Source organism: Triticum aestivum, chromosome 4B (assembly GCF_018294505.1).
Source record: "Triticum aestivum cultivar Chinese Spring chromosome 4B, IWGSC CS RefSeq v2.1, whole genome shotgun sequence".
Taxonomy (NCBI): Eukaryota; Viridiplantae; Streptophyta; class Magnoliopsida; order Poales; family Poaceae; genus Triticum; species Triticum aestivum.
The window spans coordinates 6,931,388-6,955,367 of NC_057804.1; the positions used below are offsets into that span (position 1 = coordinate 6,931,388).

General features: G+C 49.1%; 1 protein-coding gene across 1 annotated transcript; it reads right to left on the bottom strand.

Moving 5' to 3' along the window:
- Positions 1-11,747: 11,747 nt before the first annotated feature.
- Positions 11,748-16,030, bottom strand: LOC123090525 (R3H domain-containing protein 2). The gene is made up of 5 exons (XM_044511831.1): positions 15,572-16,030; positions 14,052-14,772; positions 13,150-13,525; positions 12,200-12,743; positions 11,748-12,118 (listed from the first exon to the last, which is right to left on the bottom strand). The coding sequence occupies exons 1-4, from the start codon at positions 15,837-15,839 to the stop codon at positions 12,690-12,692; spliced, it is 1,419 nt and encodes a 472-aa protein (XP_044367766.1). The 5' UTR covers positions 15,840-16,030; the 3' UTR covers positions 11,748-12,118; positions 12,200-12,689.
- Positions 16,031-23,980: the final 7,950 nt, after the last annotated feature.

Consider the following 23,980-nt stretch of genomic DNA (forward strand, 5'->3'; position numbering starts at 1 on the left):
ACCGTTTACGCTCACTTTTGTTACTTGCTACCTTGCTGTTTTTATAATTTTAGATTACAAAAACCTGTATCTACCATCCATATTGCACTTGTATCACCATCTCTTCGCCGAACTAGTGCAGCTATACAATTTACCATTGTATTGGGTGTGTTGGGGACACAAGAGACTCTTTGTTATTTGGTTGCAGGGTTGCTTGAGAGAGACCATTTTCATCCTACGCCTCCCACGGATTGATAAACCTTAGCTCATCCACTTGAGGGAAATTTGTTGCTGTCCTACAAACCTCTGCACTTGGAGGCCCAGCAACGTAGAAGAAGGTTGTGTAGTAGACATCAGCGCCTAGGGCAGGCGCCCAAGGCGGCAGCTGGCTCAATTGGGGTGCACCCTAGGGCAACTCCATTGTACCTTAATAACCTTGCATTGCTTCGATACAGTACTAGAGTGGCCATCACATTTTGTTCCCGTGTTCTGATTTAGCTTGTACCTTGATAACTGTGAAGTAATTTTTAAGCCATCTATATAGACTAAATTTGTAGTTCTCATGCAAGTTGTCATCTTGTATACATATATACTAGTTCATTTCATTATTGTTTCCTGTTATAAATAATAGTACTATAATGGTCAAGTTGGCAACAAGTATTGTTACTATACAGATTTAAGAATCTTGGACAAGTATTTCTTTTTTATCTTTGCTGTAATTCTCTTTTTTGTACTATCTATTCACATCTACGAGTATCTAATATTCTTGTAAATATGCTAGGTAGCGAGCTACTTGGTGTTGCCTATCACAATCAACCACGACATGATAGTTGCCAAGAGGGCCGAGGACAAGAACATGAATAAGTCTCAATAGTTTATATGTTTTGTTGATGTAAAATGGATTGTACCAGTTTCTAACCTTGATGTGTGATATATTTTGTTAATCTATGTTGTAAGTTACCACAAAGAGGATTTCATAAACTGCTACGCTGATACATACAGATGATCGTATACTGGATGAACTGTGTACTGTTTGACACTTTGCAAATACTTCCTCTTGGGACAAAACTGGAATTAGGATTTGTGTGTTGCATTACGCTAAAAACATACTGGGTCAAAATTAGGCCGAAATAAATGGGCTAATGGGCTCGTTTGAATTTATAATGTACCTAAATCCATGACGAATTTTATGACAAAGAATAGTATCCATGTAGGCAGCAATGTGGCAATCGAAAATCATGTGTGGCATTAGTCCATGACGGTATGCTCTGTCACAATGGTTTGGGCCTGGGCGGGCCTAGGGCAGATCCATGACGGCCAGGAACCGTCAAGGAAGGTACGATGTCAAATTATGACATGATATACATGACGGATTTCATATCTGTCATGTATGGACACCCATGTAGTTTTTCACTTATGCGTGATGGATTGGATCCATCATGTATTAACATATTTCTTATAGTGTGAATTGGTGACCGAATGTTTTTCGGAGTCCCGGATGAGATCACAGACATGACAAGGAGCTCCAGAGTGGTCCGGAGATAAAGATTCATATATAAGATGATACTATTTGGTCTCCAGAAAGGTTACAAAATGCACCGAAGTTTTATCGAAGTGCCGGAAGGGGTTCCGGGAGGCCACCGGTACTTGGTGGGCCTCATGGGCCAAAATAGGGAGGCGCACCAGCCCACTAAGGGGTTGGGCGCGCTCCACCTCCCCTGCCCACGTGTGAGGAATGAAAGAGGGGGGCGCCAAGGCAGGGACCCCCCCCCCTCCTGCCATCTCCTCCACCTCCCTAGGAAGGAAAAGGGGGGCCTAGGGCAGGCGCCCAAGGTGGGGCCCAGCCCCCCTTGGGGCGTGCCCTAGGGCAGCCTCTCCTCCCCCCACCTATATATATGCGAGGACGGAGAGGGGTGTCAGTGTCAAATCCAGCGGATCTCGGGTAGGGGGTCCTGAACTGTGCGTCTAAGGCTAATGGTAACAGGAGACTGGGGACACGCTGTTTTACCCAGGTTCGAGCCCTCTCGATGGAGGTAATACCCTACTTCCTGCTTGATTGATCTTGATAATATGAGTATTACAAGAGTTGATCTACCACGAGATCAGAGAGGCTAAACCCTAGAAGCTAGCCTATGGTATGATAGTTGATGATGATCGTGAGTCCTACGGACTAAACCCTCCGGTTTATATAGACACCGGAGGGGGCTAGGGTTACACAGAGTCGGTTTACAAAGAAGGAGATCTATATCCGAATCGCCAAGCTTGCCTTCCACGCCAAGGAGAGTCCCATCCGTACACGGGACGAAGTCTTCTGTCTTGTATCTTCATAGTCCAACAGTCCGGCCAAAGTATATAGTCCGGCTGTCCGGATACCCCCTTATCCAGGACTTCCTCAGTAGCCCCTGAACCAGGCTACAATGACGATGAGTCCGGCGCGTAGATTGTCTTCGGCTTTGCGAGGCGGGTTCCATCTTCGAATACTCCAAGATAAATTCCAAACACAAGGACCGTGTCCGACTCTGTAAGATAACATTCCATATACCATCGTAGAGAGAATAGTAATAATCCACGAATCCAATCTGCTGACAATTCTTCGAAGAGTGACATCACGCCGCGGTCCGGTTTTTATTCGAACCGTTCCTACAACTTGCTACCGCGCACACCACGGGGCGGTTTCCTTGGCACGTCCTGTCAGAGCAGAGATCGTGTTCCCCTTATTACGGGATTCTCATCAATACAGGTATGGGTAATCCAACCGTGCCTATTGGCATGACCCCGTATTTTTAGGCAAGTCTCGAACGACCATGTTCGGGGACGCTTGATATTATTCCCCCTTTATAAAGGATCCGAGGCCTATCCCTCTGTATCCGCGCTCGCACATCTCGCGCCCTGAGTTCCAACACCGAAAGCCCGAGCTTAAGCACTCCGGATCTTCAATCATGTCCGGATCTGACCATCAAGGTCGATGGATGGCCTCCTCTGTCACAGAGGAGGATATTGCGAAGCTCAGGGAGGCTGGGTATTTGACCGCCGGTGTCAAGCACCGGCTTCCTACTCCCGAACAGGTTATCCCCACTCCCGAGACCAACGAGAGCGTCGTGTTTGTCTCCCACTTCCTCCGGGGCTTAGGTCTCACTCTTGATCCCTTCGTGAGGGGGCTCATGCACTACTACGGGCTAGATTTCCACGATCTAGCTCCGGATTCCATCCTCCACATCTCGTCATTTATCGTTGTGTGTGAAGCCTTCCTTCACATTGCCCCCCACTTCGGCTTGTGGCTCAAGCATTTCGATGTGAAGTTGAAGATAATTGAGGAGCGACACGCAGATTGCGGAGGTGTCATAATAAGCAGGAACGCTGATGCCCCGTGGCCCAAGGCTCCTTCCCGGAAGTATCCGGTTTATGGCAACGGAGGTGGTTCTATGTCATAGCTCCCCGAGGCTCAAAGTGGGCGGCCGCGCCTGCCTTCCGCTCGGGCCCTCCACCTCCACTGGCATCGTGGGCCAACGTGGGACTAGACTGGGGGCCTGCGAACGATGTACCAATGCTTCAAAGCCGCATTCGGGAGCTCCTCGAGAGGGACATTAGTCTCGTCAAAATAACCAAGTAATGCTAGTCCGGCGGATCCTGCCGTGCAAACGCCGGCCCCTCCGGATGTGGTAATTCAGTCCAGAAGGTCCGTGGACCATTAAACACTTCTTCGGCATGACGCTCGAAGGGATGTACAAGTTTTTCTTTGGACCACGAATAAAGTGTCCGTACACCACCGAGGATGCGGGCCTGAGCTGCAATCGCCTCGATACCCAAGTAAGTAACCCCATAACCGAACACCTCGCTTATATTTGTCATAGCATTGCTCTAAACACTTTCCGCAACAAGGATTGGCTTAGAAAGGCAGAGAGGATCGGGTGTCCGGCCCCTCTTCCCGAAGGTCCGCTTGGCCCGGCAATGGCCAGGATTCTTGAACGGACACTCAGTCGGGTGCCACCAGAGAAGGCTGAAGGGGAGAGCGGGGAGGCCAAGAGTGGGCCTCACACACTGCGCATCTAGATCGGGGGGATCAACGCCTCCACAGAGGAGGAGAATCCAGGAGGCGACTCTGAGGTTTCCTCCCCCCGCGGGAAGAAAAGGGCCGCCTCCGAAGATTTGGAGATGGGGGCGCCTAAACAAGGGAAAAGAACCTCATCAAAGGACCCTGCCTCGAAGGGCGTCCTCGCCGTACATCGCCCGCCCGCGGGCCAGCCCTCCACCGAGCTGTAAGTTTAATTAAGCAAGGATCTTGTTGCTTCTTCTTCCGAGAGTAATGACCAGGACCTGCTTTTGTAGCCCGGCCAGCAGTTCGTCTCAACAGGGTTCGTCCTCGGGGGATCTTCTTCTGGAGATGATGGAGAGTGAAACCCCACCAACCTCTCTACCCTGTGGGGCGGGCGAACCTAAGGTATCGTCACGGAGGAGTCCAGATCCAATGGGGCCAGAAGCTAACACTTCGGCTGCCCCGAGCCCAGCGCGTTCGGCTCCCATGGCGGACAACAAAAAGGATCCGGGAGAGTCCAGAGTCCGGCCGAACACGCTGACGGGACTCCTGGAGTCAGCTGATCTCTTGGAGGGTCATCATACTCTAATGGGTACGGTGGCGGAGAAAATCTCCTCCGCCACAAGCGGTTTAAACGGAGCTTTTAGGAGCCTGCTCAAAGGCTTTGAGGTAAGCCATAATTTTTAGTTGAACCGTATGCGATACATGCGCTCTGTATAGATAGTAGCCCCTAAGACTGCGGATGGCAGCCTATGGTGGCAAACGGAGGATCACACTCCCAGATTATGATCACACCTGTATTGATGTGCAGGTTGCTAAGGGTTTGGCAATAGACCAGGCCGCTGAATGCACCGAATTGAGGCGGCAGATTGGCGTTGTGGAGGCCGACGTCATGCTTGTGAACAAGCGATTCGAGGAGTCGCAGAGTATGCTTTCCTATATCCACGTTTATCTTTTCAATAAGGTTTGAATACCAATGTGGCGTTATGTACTTGCAGGCGGAGCTGCTGCCGTTGAGGCCCTGAGGGCGGAGCTTGCTCTAGCCAAGGAACAAGCCCGGATTAGCAATGCGGCTGCTCTGAAGGCAGCCGAAGAATTAAGAGCTGAACAGGCTGCTCGTCTCCGAAGCGAGGAGAAGATAACCGAGATGGCTGTGGAGCTGAGGGACGCCGCCGGCCGGTATGAGCTTCTCGAAAAGGAGAATCAAACAAAGGTGGCCGACCTAAAGAAGGCGATGGATTCGGCTAAAGAGATGCGCTCCCAGATTAGAGATGCACGGGAGGAACTTCAACAAGCCGGAGAAATCATGGCCTGAAGTCCTTATGTGTTGCGGATGAAGTTTTTAGATCCGAAGTATGCTCCGTTGGATAAGCTATGGAGCGCCACAGATGAGTATGCAGACTTGGCAAAGAGTGCGGCTGATGCGACCAAGTTATTTGAGAATCATGAGGATAACAAAATGGAGAAACTGTTCTGGTCGCAATTTAATTCTCCAGCGCGCTCCTTACCCTTGAGTGAGAAGATGGCTGCCATAGCCGAGCTCCATAGGCTGTCCGGGCTTGCCATGAGGTCTATAATAGACCATCTGTGGCCAAAGGAGCCGAAGCCGGACAGTTAATTTGGTCTGGTGCAACGATTATTTGGCGCCAGAGCGCAGATTGATGCCATGAAGAGATCCGCGTGCATAGAGGGTGCACGGATGGCTCTTGCCCACGTGAAAACGTACTGGGCGGATATGGAGGCCACCCGCATTGCAACCCGGGGTCCGGCCGGAAGCCAAGACCCAGCTAAGCACTACTTTGAGCAAGTCATAGAAGGTGCCCGTAGAATAGAGTCTCAGTGTTCGAAGAATGTCATGTTTGAATGACGAGCTTATTAGTTATGAACGACTATGTGTTTGATTATGGAGGTTGTGTTTTATACTTTTGCCTGAAAGTATTATAATATCTCATGTATGGTTGTTTATGTATTCATATAGCGTGAAAGTTAGCAGTCGTTGGCTTTAGCCCCCACACGCAATGTGGGGGTGTTCGATAAGATAGGCAGAAACACACTTGATCCAACGTCTTGGTCCATTAAGGAGGTGATCACGCATCGAACCAGGCAACCGGACTATATAGCTGTAACACTTTCGCTTAGCCATAGGAGTTGAAAGGTGGGGCTACTATATAGCCCCTGGTACTTCCGCGTGCGTCCGGATACGGTGCGCGTACTTGACCGGTAGACCGGTCCTTCATCAATGCGGAGGAATCCTATAGATTCCGATGAGTCCTCGAGTGGTTGACCAGTCTCTCGCTATATCATGACAGTCAGTTTTCGGCTTTCTCTACTGAGGTGCTCATTCGGAATAATCAGGGCACAATCGTAGTAGTTCTCCTTTGGCCGCCTTAGCCGATAGAACGAAACGTAAGGCAGCAAACCCAGGAGCTGGGCTAACCCAACATTTGACCAGAGACATGATTCAGAGCTAATGCATATAAAGCCAAACTCGTGACGCTGAACACTCCCGAAGGTATTCGGACTTTATAAAATATATTGGGGCTAAACAATGCCCTTGACCCTATGATTCCAGGTACGCGCATTGATCTGTCGTGGCAAAAAAAAGCCTAAAATGCCAGTGTCCCGTACAGGTGTAAGAAATACCCATGGGATGTTGAGCAACAAGAGACAGTAAAGAAGGTTTACGCAGGGGCTTAATCTAAAGATAAACCTGTGGGCGAGGCCCTGCTGCACGTCTACGCCTGTGTCTCCGTTGTGCCGTATCCTGGAAGGGTGTCGCACTGGTAGTGTCTGTAAGAACGAAAAAGAAAACGTGCGAGAAGTTAGTTATGCTCGAGGAATGTTGAAGATCCTGCCTGTTTAACGAGGCGAGCTGAATTGTGGGCTTGTGTTACATGTTTGCAGCCCTCGTATTATTTATGGGGACACATGTACAGCCCTTGGCTCAGGTTTATCCGAGCTAGTGTGAAAAATTGTATATTGGACTCGTCTAACCGTGTTCGTGGTCTGAACGACCGTTCATGCGTTCCGGTGGGAGAGGCCTCCTAGAGTCTGGCGGCGGGAACTGGCGCATACCGTTTTATGTTTCCGCTAACCGTGATGACGCCGCGTGGACCGGGCATCTTGAGTTTAAGGTAGGCGTAGTTCGGTATTGCATTAAAGCAAGCGAAGGCCGGTCTTCCAAGCAATGCATGATAATCGCTGCTAAAGGGAGCAATGTTGAAGAGTAAGTTCTCGCGTCTGAAGTTGTCGGGAGAACTGAATGTTACTTCTAACACGAGGGATCCCCAACAATGAGCCACGACGCCTGGAATTACTCCATTGAAGGTGGCGTTGTTTTGATTTATTCTGGATGGGTCTATCCCCATCCTGCAGATGGTGTCTTGATATATCAAATTAAGACTACTGCCGCCGTCCACTAGGACACGGGTGAGATGGTATCCATCGATTATTGGGTCGAGCACCAAGGCAGCCGATCCTTCATGCCGGATACTGGACGGATAGTCCCTGTGATCAAAAGTGATTGGGCAAGTTGCCCAGGGATTAAATTGGGGGGCTATGAACTCTGCATGGGTTGCGTGCACCATGTTTACCGTTTTGACTTCCAGTGGGAATTGTTTCTGGCCCCTGGTGTTCGGCTGGCGAGGCTCATCCTTGTCTTCGCTTGGTGTTTCCCTTCCCTTGTATTCAGCGTTTAACTTGCCGGCCTGCTTGAAGACCCAACATTCTCTATGGGTATGATTTCCAGGTTTGTCGGAAGTGCCATGAATTTGGCACAATCTGTCCAGGACTTTGTTCAGGCCGGATGGTTCCTCTTTACTACCGTTAAATGGCTTTTTTCCTTGACCGGGTCGAGAGCCCCTGAATCCGGTGTTGATCGCTGTGTTGTCCGGACTGTCGTTATTCTGACGTTTGTTCTTGGTGTGTCGTGGCTTCCCGTTGCCATCTCGGATTTCGGATGTGCTGGGGTCGCTGGTGCCTTTACGGGCCAACCAGCTGTCCTCGCCCGCGCAAAATCGGGTCATGAGGCTTGTTAAGGCTGCCATCGTTCTCAACTTTTCTTGGCCGAGGTGTCTGGCAAGCCACTCGTCTCGGATACTGTGTTTGAAGGCCGCTAAGGCTTCAGCGTCCGGACAGTCGACAATTTGATTCTTCTTAGTGAGGAATCTGTTCCAAAGTTTGTGGGTTGACTCTTCAGACTGTTGTATTATGTGACTTAAATCATCCGCATCTGGAGGCCGGACATAAGTCCATTGAAAGTTGGCCCTGAAAGCATCCTCAAGTTCCTCCCAACTTCCAATTGAGTTTTCGGGGAGGCTTTTCAGCCAATGACGAGCTGGTCCTTTTAACTTGAGGGGGAGGTGTTTGATGGCGTGGAGATCGTCCCCACGAGCCATGTGTATGTGAAGGATAAAATCTTCAATCCAGACCCCGGGGTCCGTCGTTCCGTCGTATGACTCTATATTCACAGGTTTGAATCCCTATGGAAATTCATGAACCAGCACCTCATCCGTGAAGCACAGGGTGTGTGCAGCCCCTCTGTATCTGGCTGTGTCGTGGCCTGCTGCCGGCCGTTGTTGCTCCCGGTGTTGATTCCGGACTGGTATTCGATCGACATGATCGCTGTGGTGACCATAATCCCGCACCGGAGCCTGTCCTCTGGGCCCATAGATGGACTTGGCCGCACTGGCCTTTTTGTCCAGGAGCTCTCGTAAATCACATGCGGTATCAGTGGCTGCTCTATCGCGGCCATGAGGTGGTTGGTCCGGCTAAGTAGCCGTATTGTTTTTGGGCCGGACAGGTGTTGTGTCTTCATTGTCGAATTCGGACAGCAGTTTGCGCTTTGGGTAGCTCTTTGTGTGGCGATTATCGCCATGTTTTCCTTCGGTGTCCAGCACCTTATTCCATCGTCGGTTGAGCGTATCCTGCGCGGCCTTGAGTCTTTGCTTCTGCTTCTTCAGGCTCCGCGCTGTTGCCAGGAGTTTTCTGTGGAGTTTGTCTTGCTTTGAATGTTCTTCTGGGATGATGAACGCATCGTCAACCGGACTGTTATCTTCTTTGGAGGTAGCATGATGAGTTCAGTCGTCTAAATCGGGCGTCTGCTCCAGGCTGTGTTCGGCCTGACCTGGTTTATCCTGCTCCATCGCTGGATCCCTATGGTCGTTGTTGCCTTCGAAATCAACCGGAGTGTCATCCTGTTTTGGATTGTTATCGCTATTTTTGTTGTGACTGGACCTAAGGCGGCGCTTACGCCGTCGTTTTTGCTTTTGCCCGGGGGGTTTATCCTCCGCTATGTCCTTTTTGTCACTATTGTCCTTTTTGGGGATGTCCACCATGTAGACGTCGTATGATGAAGTGGCAGTCTAGCTCCGCGTGGGCGGTGGTTCCGGATCTTCCCCTGCATCAACGTCCATACCGTTGATGTTATTGGGGGAGATGTCAAGTATGTCTGTTAGGTCATCGACAGTGGCTATAAAGTGGGTGGCTGGTGGGTTGCGATTTTCTTCGTCTTCTGTATCCCACATTGGTCGGACATAGCTCGGCCAGGAGTCTCCTGACAAAGAGAGAGACCTTAATGAATTCAGCACGTCTCCGAAGGGTGAGTGCTAAAAGATATCCGCGGCGGCGAACTCCATGACGGGAGCCCAATTAGATTCGATGGGCACGGACGCGCATGGTCCGGAGCACACTACCGGAGATGAGTTCGGGGGTCCGAAGGTACAAATTTCCTGGAGAGAGGAGTCTGTGTTCGGCTCCAACGCCGATGAGGATGCGGCCTTCGGGACGGGGTCCATCCATCTGCCCTCGGGAGGCACGACCTGCTCTGCAACAAAGTCCGGAGCGGTGGCAGGTGCGATGTTCCGAATACTGTCCGACTGCCGATCTAGGTCGTGCACGTCGTGATTGTTCGGCACTCCTGACACGGGTCCGAATCCGTCGAAGATCAAGTCTCCGCGGACGTGGGCGGTGTAGTCTCAGTTTCCAAACCTGACCTGATGGCGGGGGGCGTAGTTATCGATCTGCTCCAGATGACCAAGCGAATTGGCCCGCAGTGCGAAGCCGCCGAACACGAAGATCTGTCCGGGGAGAAAAGTCTCGCCCAGGACAGCGTGGTTGAAGGTTGGAGAAGCCATCTAACCTTGTAGCGACGGCACAGAGGAACTCTTAATGAAAGCACCAATGTCGGTGTCAAAACCGGCGGATCTCGGGTAGGGGGTCCCGAACTATGCGTCTAAGGCTAATGGTAACAGGAGACTGGGGACACGATGTTTTACCCAGGTTCGGGCCCTCTCGATGGAGGTAATACCCTACTTCCTGCTTGATTGATCTTGATGATATGAGTATTACAAGAGTTGATCTACCACGAGATCGGAGAGGCTAAACCTTAGAAGCTAGCCTATGGTATGATAGTTGATGATGATCGTGAGTCCTACGGACTAAACCCTCCGGTTTATATAGACACCGGAGGAGGCTAGGGTTACACAGAGTCGGTTTACAAAGAAGGAGATCTACATCTGAATCGCCAAGCTTGCCTTCCACGCCGAGGAGAGTCCCATCCGGACACGGGACGAAGTCTTGTGTCTTGTATCTTCATAGTCCAACAGTCCGGCCAAAGTATATAGTCCGGCTATCCGGATACCCCCTTATCCAGGACTTCCTCAAGGGGCGACACACACCACGATTCCCAAGCCGTGTACGACACCCCCTCTCCCTCTAGTTCGTCCTCGGTCATAATTTTTGTAGTGCTCGGCGAAGCCCTACGAAGATTGTTGCACCACCACCGTCATCACGCCGTCGTGCTGCCAGAACTCATCTACTATTTCGCCCATCTTGCTGAATCAAGCAGGCGAGGACGTCATCGAGTTGAACATCTGCTGAACGTGGAGGTGTCGTGCGATCGGTGCTTGATCGAAACGGATCGTGAAGGTGTACGACTACATCAACCGCGTTGATAAACGCTTCTGCTTAACGGTCTATGAAGGCACGTAGACACACTCTCCCTCTCTTGTAGCTATGCATCTCCATGGATAGATCTTGCATGTGCGTATAACTTTTTTTGTTTTCCATGCAACGTTCCCCAACACTACCGGTGCACCGGATGCCCGTAACGCATTTAAAAATGTGCTAACAAAATTCAAAAAACAACATATTCACACAACAAAGCTCTATGTTGTCGCAAAAATTTAAATGAAAATTGGAAACATTGCACGAGGTACGAAAATAACAAATTCGACACTGAATAGTACTCCCCCCATTCTACAATGCAGTGCGCCCGCGCTTCCCGAGATTCAATTTTGACCGTAATTTAATTACCGAGACCGACTATGGCGGGAGCAAAAATTATACCACTGAATTCGTATTTTCAATATGAAGTTAGTGATATAGTTTTTGTCCCCGCCGCAGTCGGTCTCATTGGTTAAATTTATGGTCAAAGTTGGATTTTAGGAAGCGCGGGCGCACTACATTGTGGAACCGAGGGAGTACATAACATAAGTTGAACTTTAGATTTAACCCATTATCACATTTATATAAAATTCATCATTTTATATCTCGTGCAATGTTTTGAATTTTGACATGAAATTTTGTGACAACATGTATTGACGTTGTGTTTATGTTAGATTTTCGAAAATATTTTAAGAAGCGCTAAGGCATCCGGTGTACTGGTAGCACCACAAGCACCGGTGCACCAGGGCAGGCAGCACATACCAGATCTTAGCAGGACAGCACACAGATGTTACATAAAAAGCTAATGGATCTTAGCAGCAGCAGCATCTCAAGTTGTAGTAACCTGACAACAACATAGTTAATTAATAAACAAGTTGGGATTCACCCAATTGCTACCATGTACAGACACACACACATAGTACTAGGACTCTACTACTAGCAAGTTTGAATTCAAGAATCTTAAAGACAACACAAAGCCAGGACTAGAAACTCTTCGTCGTCGTCGTCATCATCAGCGGCAGTTCCCTGCAGACCCCGAGAGCAAGGGTGGCAGTCGATGCAGCTTGCCTCCCCGCTCCAGCTCGAGCCACGCAGCTTCAGACCGGTGCGGCTTCAGCCAGACGCAATACGAGCGCCGGGCCTGGTGATCCAGTGGGGCAGCTGCACGTGGCAGTTCATTGTCGTCAATTTTCATCAAAAGGATATAGTGAAGAAGCGGAGCACAAAGATCACGGGGCTAACCCATGTCCTGGTCGTCGACCCACGTGCTGGATACCCCCACGCCATTCTCTTCTCTTGCAGCCCACGTGGCGCCACTCGCGTTCCAAGGAGCCAGTGGCGGCAACAGGCGCCCCTCCTGCATCTCACATATGCAAGGGGGAACAGCATTGCCGAGAACAAAGAAACCGAGCAAGGGCAAGGCGGCGACCGGCTCTGCCCTAGACTTCTCAGCTTCTTTCCATGTGTCATGGACTTCTGAGGCCCACGCAACTGTCTGCAGTTTACTCCACCGTTCAAGGAGTACGGTGCCCCGCCTGCATCTCAATGTGCAGGGAGGAACAACACCAAGAAGCGCACGGGCATGACAGGATCAGGTGGATGACTAGCTCGGCCCGGCGCTTCTCGGCTCTTTCATGCCTGCTCCTGCCAGCCAGAAATGAGAAGGAATGTCCCATCCGATTTGAGTTGGAAGTTCGGCTCGTGCTGGCAGGAGCAGGCACGCCCAGGCCCCTCACCGGGGCCGGGCTAAGCGTAGACTAGCTTCAGATTGTTGTTGGTGGTGAGTCTGCAAAAACATGGGGTGTGTCAAGACAGAAGGAAACTCTGCAAGTACATAGTTTAGGATTCAATTTTATGAAGAAAAAAAATAGCATGCACACATTTCCCACTTTCCAACCTCATAGATACGAATTTATAGTGTACTGGCCAGGTAACATTTTACATCTCCAAATATAGAAATTAAAAACATTAAAAAAAATGTCTATCACTGAACACTCGGGTCAAAAACAAAAGTTGGCTTGCTTAAAGAGAAATTGTATGCCAAAAACATAGATAGGAAGTAAAACGGTCATAGGCAGGAATAATATAATAATATATCATGGTTAGTAGGTACCAGTGGAACATATAGAACCGCTATCAAAAGATTACTCTAGGAAATCAGCTCAGTACGAATTATAGGAAAAAACACAGACCTGTGCAAATGGTCGCATGGAATCCTGTGGATGTACAAATGCGACTCCTGGGCGTGAAGGCATGGCATATTGCTGGGAAGCATGCATGAAAACAGAAGACCTGACAGGAGCACCAGCTTGGCCAGGACTGTAGGGTGGCATAACACCATCTGGAGGCCTGTAGCCAACTGCATTAGGTGATTGAGCCGGCGACCAGGGCCCAGGCATGTGCTGAGCCATTGGATGAGGCTGCTGCTGTTCAACAGGAACAGGAGACATTTGTGGTGACCCAAGCTGGGGGAATTCAGTGTTGTAGGTAACAGCAGGAGCATACAGAGGTTGAATGGTGTACGCACCGCCATTAAATCCAAATCCAGGATCAAATCTTTGCATATACCTGCAATGCCCATTCAGCGGTGAGTGAACTTGTCATGAAGTCCATATTCAAAAGGGTTTATAAGAACATAATAATAAGCTTAAAACCTTGGTACGTATATATACTTCTTTAGAATAAGATTGACAAGTATCTGAAATAGTAGGATTACAGCTTAATCATCTTCATCAGAACAAGTGAAATATTTTGATAAGATTTTTCACCACTTTACCCACTTTAAATATACTGTTTACATGTTTCACATGAATTCCCTCCAATCATCAGCAATCAATGCGAAGTTAATAATGTACAGATCTAATTTCGCAGATCCTATCAATAATCATAAGAAATATGATAGATCACAGACTTAACCACATACTTTGGTGGTTTAAGCAGAAAAGCTGCATTAGGAATAATTAAACAGCAGAGCCAGACCATAAAACATGGATCTACGCTGAGGCAACATAAAAACCAGGTCCTACTGATTACGACGCAGGAAAGCCCAGATGAGATTTAGCAACAAAAAGAAACTGTGTTATGTGGAGCAAACCTGTCATAGCTTCTGTCATAATCAGGATCCTTGCGATCAGAGTCACGGTCTCGAAATATCGCCACCCTATTGCCTTGCCTGCCCCTATTGACTGGAGGCTCCTTGTCAATCCTGCTTCTATTATTTGATCTGCTGCTAGATGCAGTGCTAGTCAAACTCCTTTCAAGGGTAGCTTCAGTCAATTCACCAAACCTGGTGTTTGAGTTCAACTCCAAGGAAGTGGACCTATGTAGGGTGTTGGGCAAAACCACTTCATCAGCTGGTCTTCCATCAACCGGACTAGTGCTACCACTACTGCTGTTAAATATGCGAGCACGTGCCCTGTTGTATTCCTCTTTCCTCTCCTCGACGCTTTTCTGAAGGTTGCCTCTGTTAGAGTTGGCACCTGCGCCTGCGCCGCCATGCTGATTCTTCTGCGGCCTTTGCTTAATAGCTACTTTGGTGGCCACAGCGCTGCTCTCTTCTTGAGGGAGATTAACTGGAATATCAGCTAGGCGGACAGCAGGCAATCGGCACTCAGCCGACGTTTTGCGAAGGATGATCCGTGAACTGGTTCCATCAGGCAGACTGTTATCCGGCAGGGCGATTGAGATCAGGAAATAATGCTGTGCCAGACGGTGCGCAGCGAGACGCAGGTACGAAGTTGGAAGGCCCTGGAACTCAAACTGCGTCTGCCCGGGGTCACGAAGGAACTTCAGAATGTCTTGCTCCATCCGCAGCACTGCAATGAGAGATACAAGATTGCTATGAGATTATAAAACTATTCAAGCAATGTTCAACTATCAGTTCATATTTAGGAATCTAAATTACATAGTAAGACAAGATGCAGATACATGATGCAACACAGCAGGTTAAAGGGGGGAAGTCCGATCAACGTAAAGCAGCTGCCTATGAAACAATTCAGAGCGTTTAAATGTTTTCAATAGCTGACATGATGGTACTTGAGCAATCCAGACGAACAGACAAGTTAGACGCCGCTATCTTAGCACATGCCTTGCATCGTTTTCATGTCCAAGAGTTGGTACAAAATCGCCACACAAATTCGTCAACATGCAGTTGGACTTACACCGCCAAGTAAAGTAATCGCAAACAGGAAGGAACAGAACAGGCTTCGGAGCTATGTCGCGTTATGATGCTCCACAGCATGCATGTTCCCAGGCTTCCAGCAGGAAGCCATGGCGTGCGTCGGCACGCCAGAATACAAGCTAGCGCCGCCTATGGATGCGCATGGCCCGACAGCACACGCAAACTCCTTGTCCTGCACAAGTACCCACAACCCTACTACCTATAACGACAAACCACGGAGCTAGCTAGCCCCAGCCATGGGCGCGCCTGGCCTGACCTCACCTACGCGCGGTGCTCATAGCAAGGACGCGGGAATTCTGCACGGTTTCCATCCATCCGAACAAGCGCCCGGAACTCTAGCTGGATGGCGCGAGCCGCAGCAACCGAGAGCTACGGAGCAAACCCGTGTGTATCTAGTAAGAGAGGAGGAGGAGGAGCGCGGAGTGGGGCGGTACCTTGGAGGCGCTCGCGGGGCTTCTCGAGGGCCTCGCGGAGGAAGTGGTCGACCTGCGCGGGCGGATCGTCCCCGCGCGCGTGGTCCTGCTCCTGCTCCTGCTGCGCCTGGCGGTCGTCGGCGAGGTCGGGCGAGGAGGAGACCCTTCGCGCGGTGGGTGAGGCCGAGGAGGAGGAGAGGAGCAGGCGGCTCATGGCCCCGTCGAGGTCGGCCGTCTCCCACGAGTCGGGCGCCGCCGCAGCTACCGCCGCGGCCGCGTCCTCCTCCATGCCTGCTGTGCGCGGCCCGATCTGCTCGCAGCTGGCGAACTAGAAGCCGGCGAGGAGGCCAGCGGCTGGAGCGGCCATCGGGGGGCGCGGGTCGGCGGCGAGATCTGGGGAGGCGCGCGGCGGGGGGCGAGCGAGCTGGCTAGGGTTTGGTCGTCTGGTGTGGATTTGCGGGGTGCGGTGTGGGGAGGAAGAAGGGTAGAGATAGAGTCGAACAGGCCAGGGGAATCTCATCTCAGCGCGCACGCGGAGTTACCCTCCTGCCCCCGCGCCCGGCCCCTCTGGCCGGGGGCGTTTCGGGGACTCGCTCGCCCGGGTCGGGGTCGGGGTCGGGGTCCGGCTCGTGGTGCACGTGCCGGGTCCGCTCGGGTCGGGGTTGGTGCGCCTGCCGTACGCGTAGCGGTCTGCTCTCACGCGCTTCAACTCGCCTTGAGCTTCGCCCACGGCACGTTACGTGCGGTGCGGTTGCGTTGCCTTGGCCTCACGCGGGAGACATTACTTCCCTCCATCGATCCATCCATCCGTTCGCACCTGGGATGGGCAGCCATGGCCGGCCGGCGAGGGAAAGGACATAGCATGCCGTGTGTTCTCAGCAGGCCGACCCCTCTCCTCTCCTCTCCTCCCCTCTCCTTTCGCATCCATCAACGGCGCGCCGTGAGCGGATATTAATGAAAATCTTGTTTGGTTGTTCCCACACATCAATGAAAATCTTGCTGCCTAACCATTGCGTTTAAGCACTCAGCAGCTATGTTTTGTAAAAAGAGGTCTGGGGTGCTTTTTTTTATGCATAGATATTAAAACCACAGTTGTTAGGGGCAACCAAACAGCTAATTTCAAATAAAACTGTGGTAACCTCAAAATACTTAGAAAATAATTTGCTATCAAACAGGGCCTAAATCTCCCAATCGATGTGGCCTTAGCCTTGGAGCTCAGCCAGCGTCTGCCTTCTGCTTTGCTAGACTTATAGTCTCTCGTGTGTTCCACATTGATAGAGTGCTGCTTGACAAACTTGTTCTGCTCAGAGAAATAGTCTCATTGCAAATCATCTTTGAGTTTCAGTTCGGAAATAAGGATGAGCCCAAATTGGATCATGCTCATTCAGACAAGGGTTGACTTGATTCGCGAAAAAAAAGAGATAAGGGTTGACTTGACCAAGTTTAGCAAAATCTACCTCTGATAGCTTGTTAAGAGGCTTGAAGGATCTCTGACGCAAAGCAATGGACTTCTGATGTTTGTGTCTGCTAGATTGGTTTCACAAACCCTCTGGGCTCCTTCTCTTTGCTGGCTCTCTTCTTCCTCGACTGACCACGAGAACCACTACATGCACACAAGAATAGATAGGGGGTACACAACATATCTCTACTCCTTTAAAAGACTAAGTTGGTAATGATGGTATGTATGCCATTCGTCAATTCTGAGCATCCGATCTGCATGACTGCATCTAACGCACGCGAGGCAAGCAGTCATATTTTGTGAAATGACTCCTACCACTCTGCTCTACACTTGGAGAAAACCCCTTAGTCTCTCCAGACCATCTCCGTCTCTCCCTCATCTCATCCAAAACATATATGAGACATAAATTTTGGGAAAACCTAACATAATTTTAGTGATATATTTACCAAAAATGAAGGGAAGCCTTGGCACAGTGGTAAAGGTGTTGCCTGTAACCATGAGGCCATTGGTTCAAGTCCTAAAAATAGTCTTGCAGAAATGCAAGGAAAGGATGCGTACAAAAGACCCAAAGTGGCTGGACCCTTCCCCGGACCCGCTGCAAGTGGGAGCTATGTGCACTAGGCCGGGCCCTTTTTTCCGCATACCCAAAATAGGGTGATCGTGTATTAGTCTATGTGTATCAGTTGCAACGCATGGGCACTTTGCTAGTGAAAGATAAGTACACAAGTCCACATAATTGCACGAAGTAAAAGCAACAATACACATCTATGGGGCATGCCTTGTTTACATCTTTATAATCGACACACTGGCGCCAGGACTTGTCTTTCTTGGGCACCATAACCAGGTTTGCCAGCCAGTTCGGGTGCTTGACCTCGTGGGTGAAACCAGCATCCAATAATTTGGTGAGCTCCTCCCCATGGCTTGTCGCTTCGGTTCAGAACATGTGAAAGGATCGATATAGTTGACTAGAGGGGGGGTGAATAGGCAACTAACAATTTTTAATTTTCTTTAACAATTTAAACTTTGCATCAAAGTAGGTTGTCTAGAAATGTAACTAAGTGAGCAACCTATATGATGCAACAACGATAAGCACACAAGCAAGCAAGAGATATAACACAAATAAGCTTGCACAAGTAAAGGCACGGGATAACCAAGAGTGGAGCCGGTGGAGACGAGGATGTGTTACCGAAGTTCCTTCCCTTTGAAGGGAAGTACGTCTCCGTTAGAGCGGTGTGGAGGCACAATGCTCCCCAAGAAGCCACTAGGGCCACCGTATTCTCCTCACGCCCTCACACAATGCGAGATGCCGTGATTCCACTATTGGTGCCCTTGAAGGCGGCAACCGGACATTTACAAACAAGGTTGGGGCTCTCTCCACAACTTAATTGGAGGCTCCCAACGAAACCACGAAGCTTCACCACAATGGAATATGGCTCCGAGGTGACCTCAACCGTCTAGGGTGCTCAAACACCCAAGAGTAATAAAATCCACACAAGAAAGTATGGGGGAAGCAAATATCCTTTGGTGGAAGTATAGATCTAGGTCTCCTCCTTCAATCCCTAGCAAATCAACAAGTTTGAGTGGCTAGAGAGAGATATCGGGCAAAGAGAGCTTGAGAGCGTCAATGGTGGAGTGAGAGAGGTAAGAGGTGAGAGTGGTAGGTGGAAGAACCACCTTACACAGCAACCCTAGTAAATCCAACCGTTACTGCGTTTTCAGCACTGCAGCGGTACAATCGCTCCTTGTCCCGGTACAACCGGGACTCACGGTGTATCGGCAGAACCCTACCAGGTGGTACAACCGGGCCACCAGGCGGTAGCACCGGTTTAGTGAAGAACCGGACCAACCGCCCAGCCACCGCTCAACTACCGCACTGAAACAGAAAGGAGTCACCCCTGAGGGCGGTAGTTGGGCGGTGCAGGACCGGTGCAACCGCATGGCCTTGAGCGCTTGGGCGGCTAAGTTCTGAGCGGAAGAACCACTCAGACCACCAGTGGTACCGGTTGACGAGGAACAACCGGACCAACCGGGCCACCACCGCTCGAGAACCGCATCAAAACAGAGACTTGACCGGTACTTGGGCGGTGCATGGTCGGAACCACCGCCGTAGGTCTTTGCTGAGCCTGGTGGTGGTACCACCGCCCTGAGGCAGCGGTACCACAGCTCGATCAAGATAGGAAGGCGCCAAGAGCCAGTGGTACAACCGCTCGGGCGAGCGGTACAACTGCTGGGAAGCCACAGCAAGCAATCAGATGAAAAAGGGAGACGCTCTCTCTCTCACCCGAGGAAGACAAGAGAGGGGTGAGGGAGGTGTACGTGAACAGATTCCCCCTACTCTTTCCAATGTGGATTCCCTCTTGATAGTACGGGTTCCCTACGACCAAAGAGATAAAAAGCATAGAGGACTCCATCTTCGATCTTTTCCTACGAGAGAGAAAAGCTATCCGATGTAAGCCTAAGCACCAGGAACCCGAAACATTTAGCACAAGATTAGACCAACAAAGGGTTGTCATCATCACCCAAAACATAAAGTAGGGAAATGTCCTTTCAATCTCCCCTTTTTTGGTGGATGATGACAACAACACGAATTGCAAGAGAGAAGTCTATAGAATCTAGTCAGAGCTCCCCCTAGATGTGTGCCCCAATTTGAACTAGCTGTTAAAGAGCATGGGCACACTTTAAGGGCGAGACTCCCCCTAGATTTTATAGACTCGCCACTATAAGCACATAATATGAAGGTAGACAATATAACGGATAGAGAGCAATAATACCAACAATAACCAACATACTGAAAATAAGATAATAGGAGTAGCACAAGTCTCACACAAAGCAAGTCGAGAAACGAAGCAAGACCACAAACAAAGTTCAACACTCAAGAGACACAAGGGAAAAACACGCAAAACCCATGCAACTCCCGAGTCCTATAAAACTCTCTCCCCCTTTGGCATCAAGATACCAAAAAGGAAAAGAGCGAAGCTAGCGCCCCAGAGCTCAGTCGTCTCCTCTGACTCCTCGGTAGCATCTGGATCTGCATCATCATCAGACTCTTCATCATCGTCCCGACCTGAGTCCTCCCTGATATCATCAGCGGCAGCAAAGGAGGTGGATGGCTGAGGAGGAGCTTCATCATCATCAGTCCAGGTGCTGTGGGAAGATATCCAACGCTCCTCCGGTGTGATGCTCTTCTCAGAGCCACTCTGAACCGGCATGTTGAGGTGCTTCATCATTGCAATTTGGCGACGCCGGGCATGCTTCTCATTGACATGGGCCTCATACATCCTCTTCCGGATGTCAGACTGGAGGCAGAAAGTCTTCTTCACCTTGGCAGAGAGCTTGACCACCCATGAGGGCTTGGCCCCTGGCTCCATCTCAAAGTCCTCATCGTCAGAAGTGGCATAGACATCCTCAGGAGCATTGGCAGGGAAACAAGGCTCGGCGTGCTTAGCTTGACTTCATGAACAGTGAGATTATGAGGAGAGGAGAGAGCCTCTCCAAGACGGTGAACCTCCCATACTGAGTTCAGAAAACACATGACAAAAGGAGCATAAATGTGGACCTTCCTGTAGATGACCATGTTGTACATCTCGTGCCACACCCAGTTGGACACATCAAACGTTTCCCCAGAGCCCACCTTGGTCTTCATTGCAACTATCAAGTCAACAAGATAGCCATGGATTTCATCTTGATTCCCCACCTTGGGCTGAAGCACATTGTGAAACACGCGATGCATGATGCCATAGACCTTTACCAAATCCTTAGATTCTCCAATAATACCATGGCCCCGAATGTACAGAGGGGCAAGCTTCTCCTTAGGCATGGACTCAGGATGGTCATGAGGGCGAATGCCACCCCTTCCTTCCAGACCGGTATCATCATACCCAATAGCATTGCAAAAAGTCCTTCACGGAACTTGAAAGAGCTCATCACGACACATGAAAGTGAGAGTGCACGCGTCATCTTCTCCAAAGTGAACGGTGGCATAGAACTGATGGATGAGTTGAACATCAAAGTCACAGTTGACTGACATGAGCTTGACAAGATCAAACTCCTCGCAAAGAGCCAAAGCCTCACCAAAATACTCCAAGTTGTTCCTCCAATGGTCAAGATCGATGGTCCACTACTTGGCATATCTGTTCTTGTTGTGCTCAAAGAGTTCATGAACAATCCGCACTTGCATCTCATTCCGAAACTGAACGGTGGTCCAACGAGGAGCAATGGGAACCTCATAAGGATTCTTTGAGCGGAAGGCTTCTCAATCCTTGGCTTTCTAACGGTGCAACGGCATTACCACACGTTGCTTTGCAGCGGCAGACTTTTCACGGCGAGGGGGCTTGGTGGGAATCACAACCTCTTCTTCGTCGGTAGACACAGCTGGGCGCAAGGTCCTTCGAGCCCTCTTCTTGGTCTTGCGAGGAGCAGAGCGAGAACTAGAGCCACCTGCTACCTCTTGAGCACTGCGTAAGTATTTCCCTCAGTTTTTGAGAACCAAGGTATCAATCCAGTAGGAGACCACACACAAGTCCCTCGTACCTACACAAAATGATAGCAACTCGCAACCAACGCTTAGGGGTTGTCAATCCCTTCACGGTCACTTACGAGAGTGAGATCTGATAGAGATAATATTTTTGGTATTTTTGATAGATAGATGCAAAGTAAAAAGTAAAGGCAAAGTAAAAACAAAGCAAGTAAATAAAGTGATATAGATTGATATGATGAGGATAGACCCGGGGGCCATAGGTTTCACTGGTGGCTTCTCTCAAGAGCATAAGTATTCTACGGTGGGTGAACAAATTACTGTTGAGCAATTGACAGAATTGAGCATAGTTATGAGTATATCTAGGCAATGATCATGTATATAGGCATCACGTCCAAAACAAGTAGATCGAAATGATTCTGCATCTACTACTATTACTCCACTCATCGACCGCTATCCAGCATGCATCTAGAGTATTAAGTAAAAACAGAGTAACATCGTAAGCAAGATGACATGATGTAGAGGGATAAATTCATGCAATATGATAAAACCCCCATCTTGTTATCCTCGATGGCAATAATACAATACGTGCCTTGCAACTCTTTCTGTCACTGAGTAAGGACACCGCAAGATTGAACCCAAAGCTAAGCACTTCTCCCATTGCAAGAACTACCAATCTAGTTGGCCAAACCAAAAAGATAATTCGAAGAGACTTGCAAAGATAACTCAATCATACATAAAAGAATTCAGAGAAGAATCAAATATTTTCCATAGATAATACTGGATCATAAACCCACAATTCATCGGTCTCAACAAACACACCGCAAAAAGAAGATTACATCGAATAGATCTCCACGAGAGAGGGGGAGAACATTGTATTGAGATCCAAAAAGAGAGAAGAATCCATCTAGCTACTAGCTATGGACCCGAAGGTCTGAAGTAAACTACTCACACTTCATCGGAGGGGCTATGGTGATGATGTAGAAGCCCTCCGTGGTGGATGCCCCCTCCGGCGGAGCTCCAGAACAGGCCCCAAGATGGGATCTCGTGGATACAGAAGGTTGCGGCGGTGGAATTAGGTTTCTGGCTCCTGTTCTGGTCGTTCGGGGATACGTAGGTATATACAGGAGGAAGGAGTGCATCGGTGGAGCTCCAAGGGGCCCACGAGGTAGGGGGGCGCGCCCAGGGGGGCGTGCCTCCCACCCTCGTGACCTCCTCGGGCACTGCTTGGAGTAGGGTCCAAGTCTCCTGGGTCACGTTCGGTTGGAAAATCACGATCCCGAAGGTTTCATTCCGTTTGGACTCCGTTTGATATTCTGTTTTTTCGAAATACCGAAAAGGCAAAAAACAACAATTCTGGGTTGGGCCTCTGGTTAATAGGTTAGTCCCAAAAGTAATATAAAAAGTGGAAAATAAAGCCCAATATAGTCCAAAACAGTAGATAAAGTAGCATGGAGCAATAAAAAATTATAGATACGTTGGAGACGTATCAAGCATCCCCAAGCTTAATTCCTGCCCGTCCTCGAGTAGGTAAATGATAAAAAGGAATTTTTGATGCGGAGTGATACTTTGGCATAATTTCAATGTAAATCTTCTTAATTGTGATATGAATATTCAGATCCAAAAGATTCAAGACAAAAGTTCATATTGACACAAAAATAATAATACTTCAAGCATACTAATCAAAGCAATCATGTCTTCTCAAAATAACATGGCAAAAGAAAGTTCATCCCTACAAAATCATATAGTTAGGCTATGCTTCATTTTCGTCACACAAAGATGTTCCCAACTTCTATACCCCCGATGACAAGCCAAGCAATTGTTTCATACTTAAATAATCTCAAACTTTTTCAACCTTCACGCAATACATGAGCGTGGGCCATGGATATAGCACTATGGGTGGAATAGAATATGATGATGGGGATTGTGTGGAGAAGACAAAAAAGGAGAAAGTCTCACATCAACTAGGCATATCAACGGGCTATGGAGATGCCCATCAATAGATATCGATGTGAGTGAGTAGGGATTACCATGCAACGGATGCACTAGAGCTATGAACGCTCAACAAAAGAAAACTAGTGGGTGTGCATCCAACTCACTTGCTCACGAAGACCTAGGGCATTTGAGGAAGCCCATCGTAGGAATATACAAGCCAAGTTCTATAATGAAAAATTCCCACTAGTATGAAAAGACAACTTATGAGACTCATTACATGAGGAACAAGGTGCTACTTTGAAGCACAATATATGAGACTCACTACATGAAGAACAAGGTGCTACTTTGAAGCACAAGTGTGGAAAAAGAGATAATAGCATTGCCCCTTTTTATTTTTTATTTTTGGGCCTTTCTTTTTTTCTTTTTGGCCTTTCTCTCTTTTTTTGGGCAATGCTCTTACAATGATGATCATCACACTTCTATTGATTACAACACAGGGATTACAACTCGATACTTAGAACAAGATATGACTCTATATGAATGCCTCCGGCGGTATACCAGG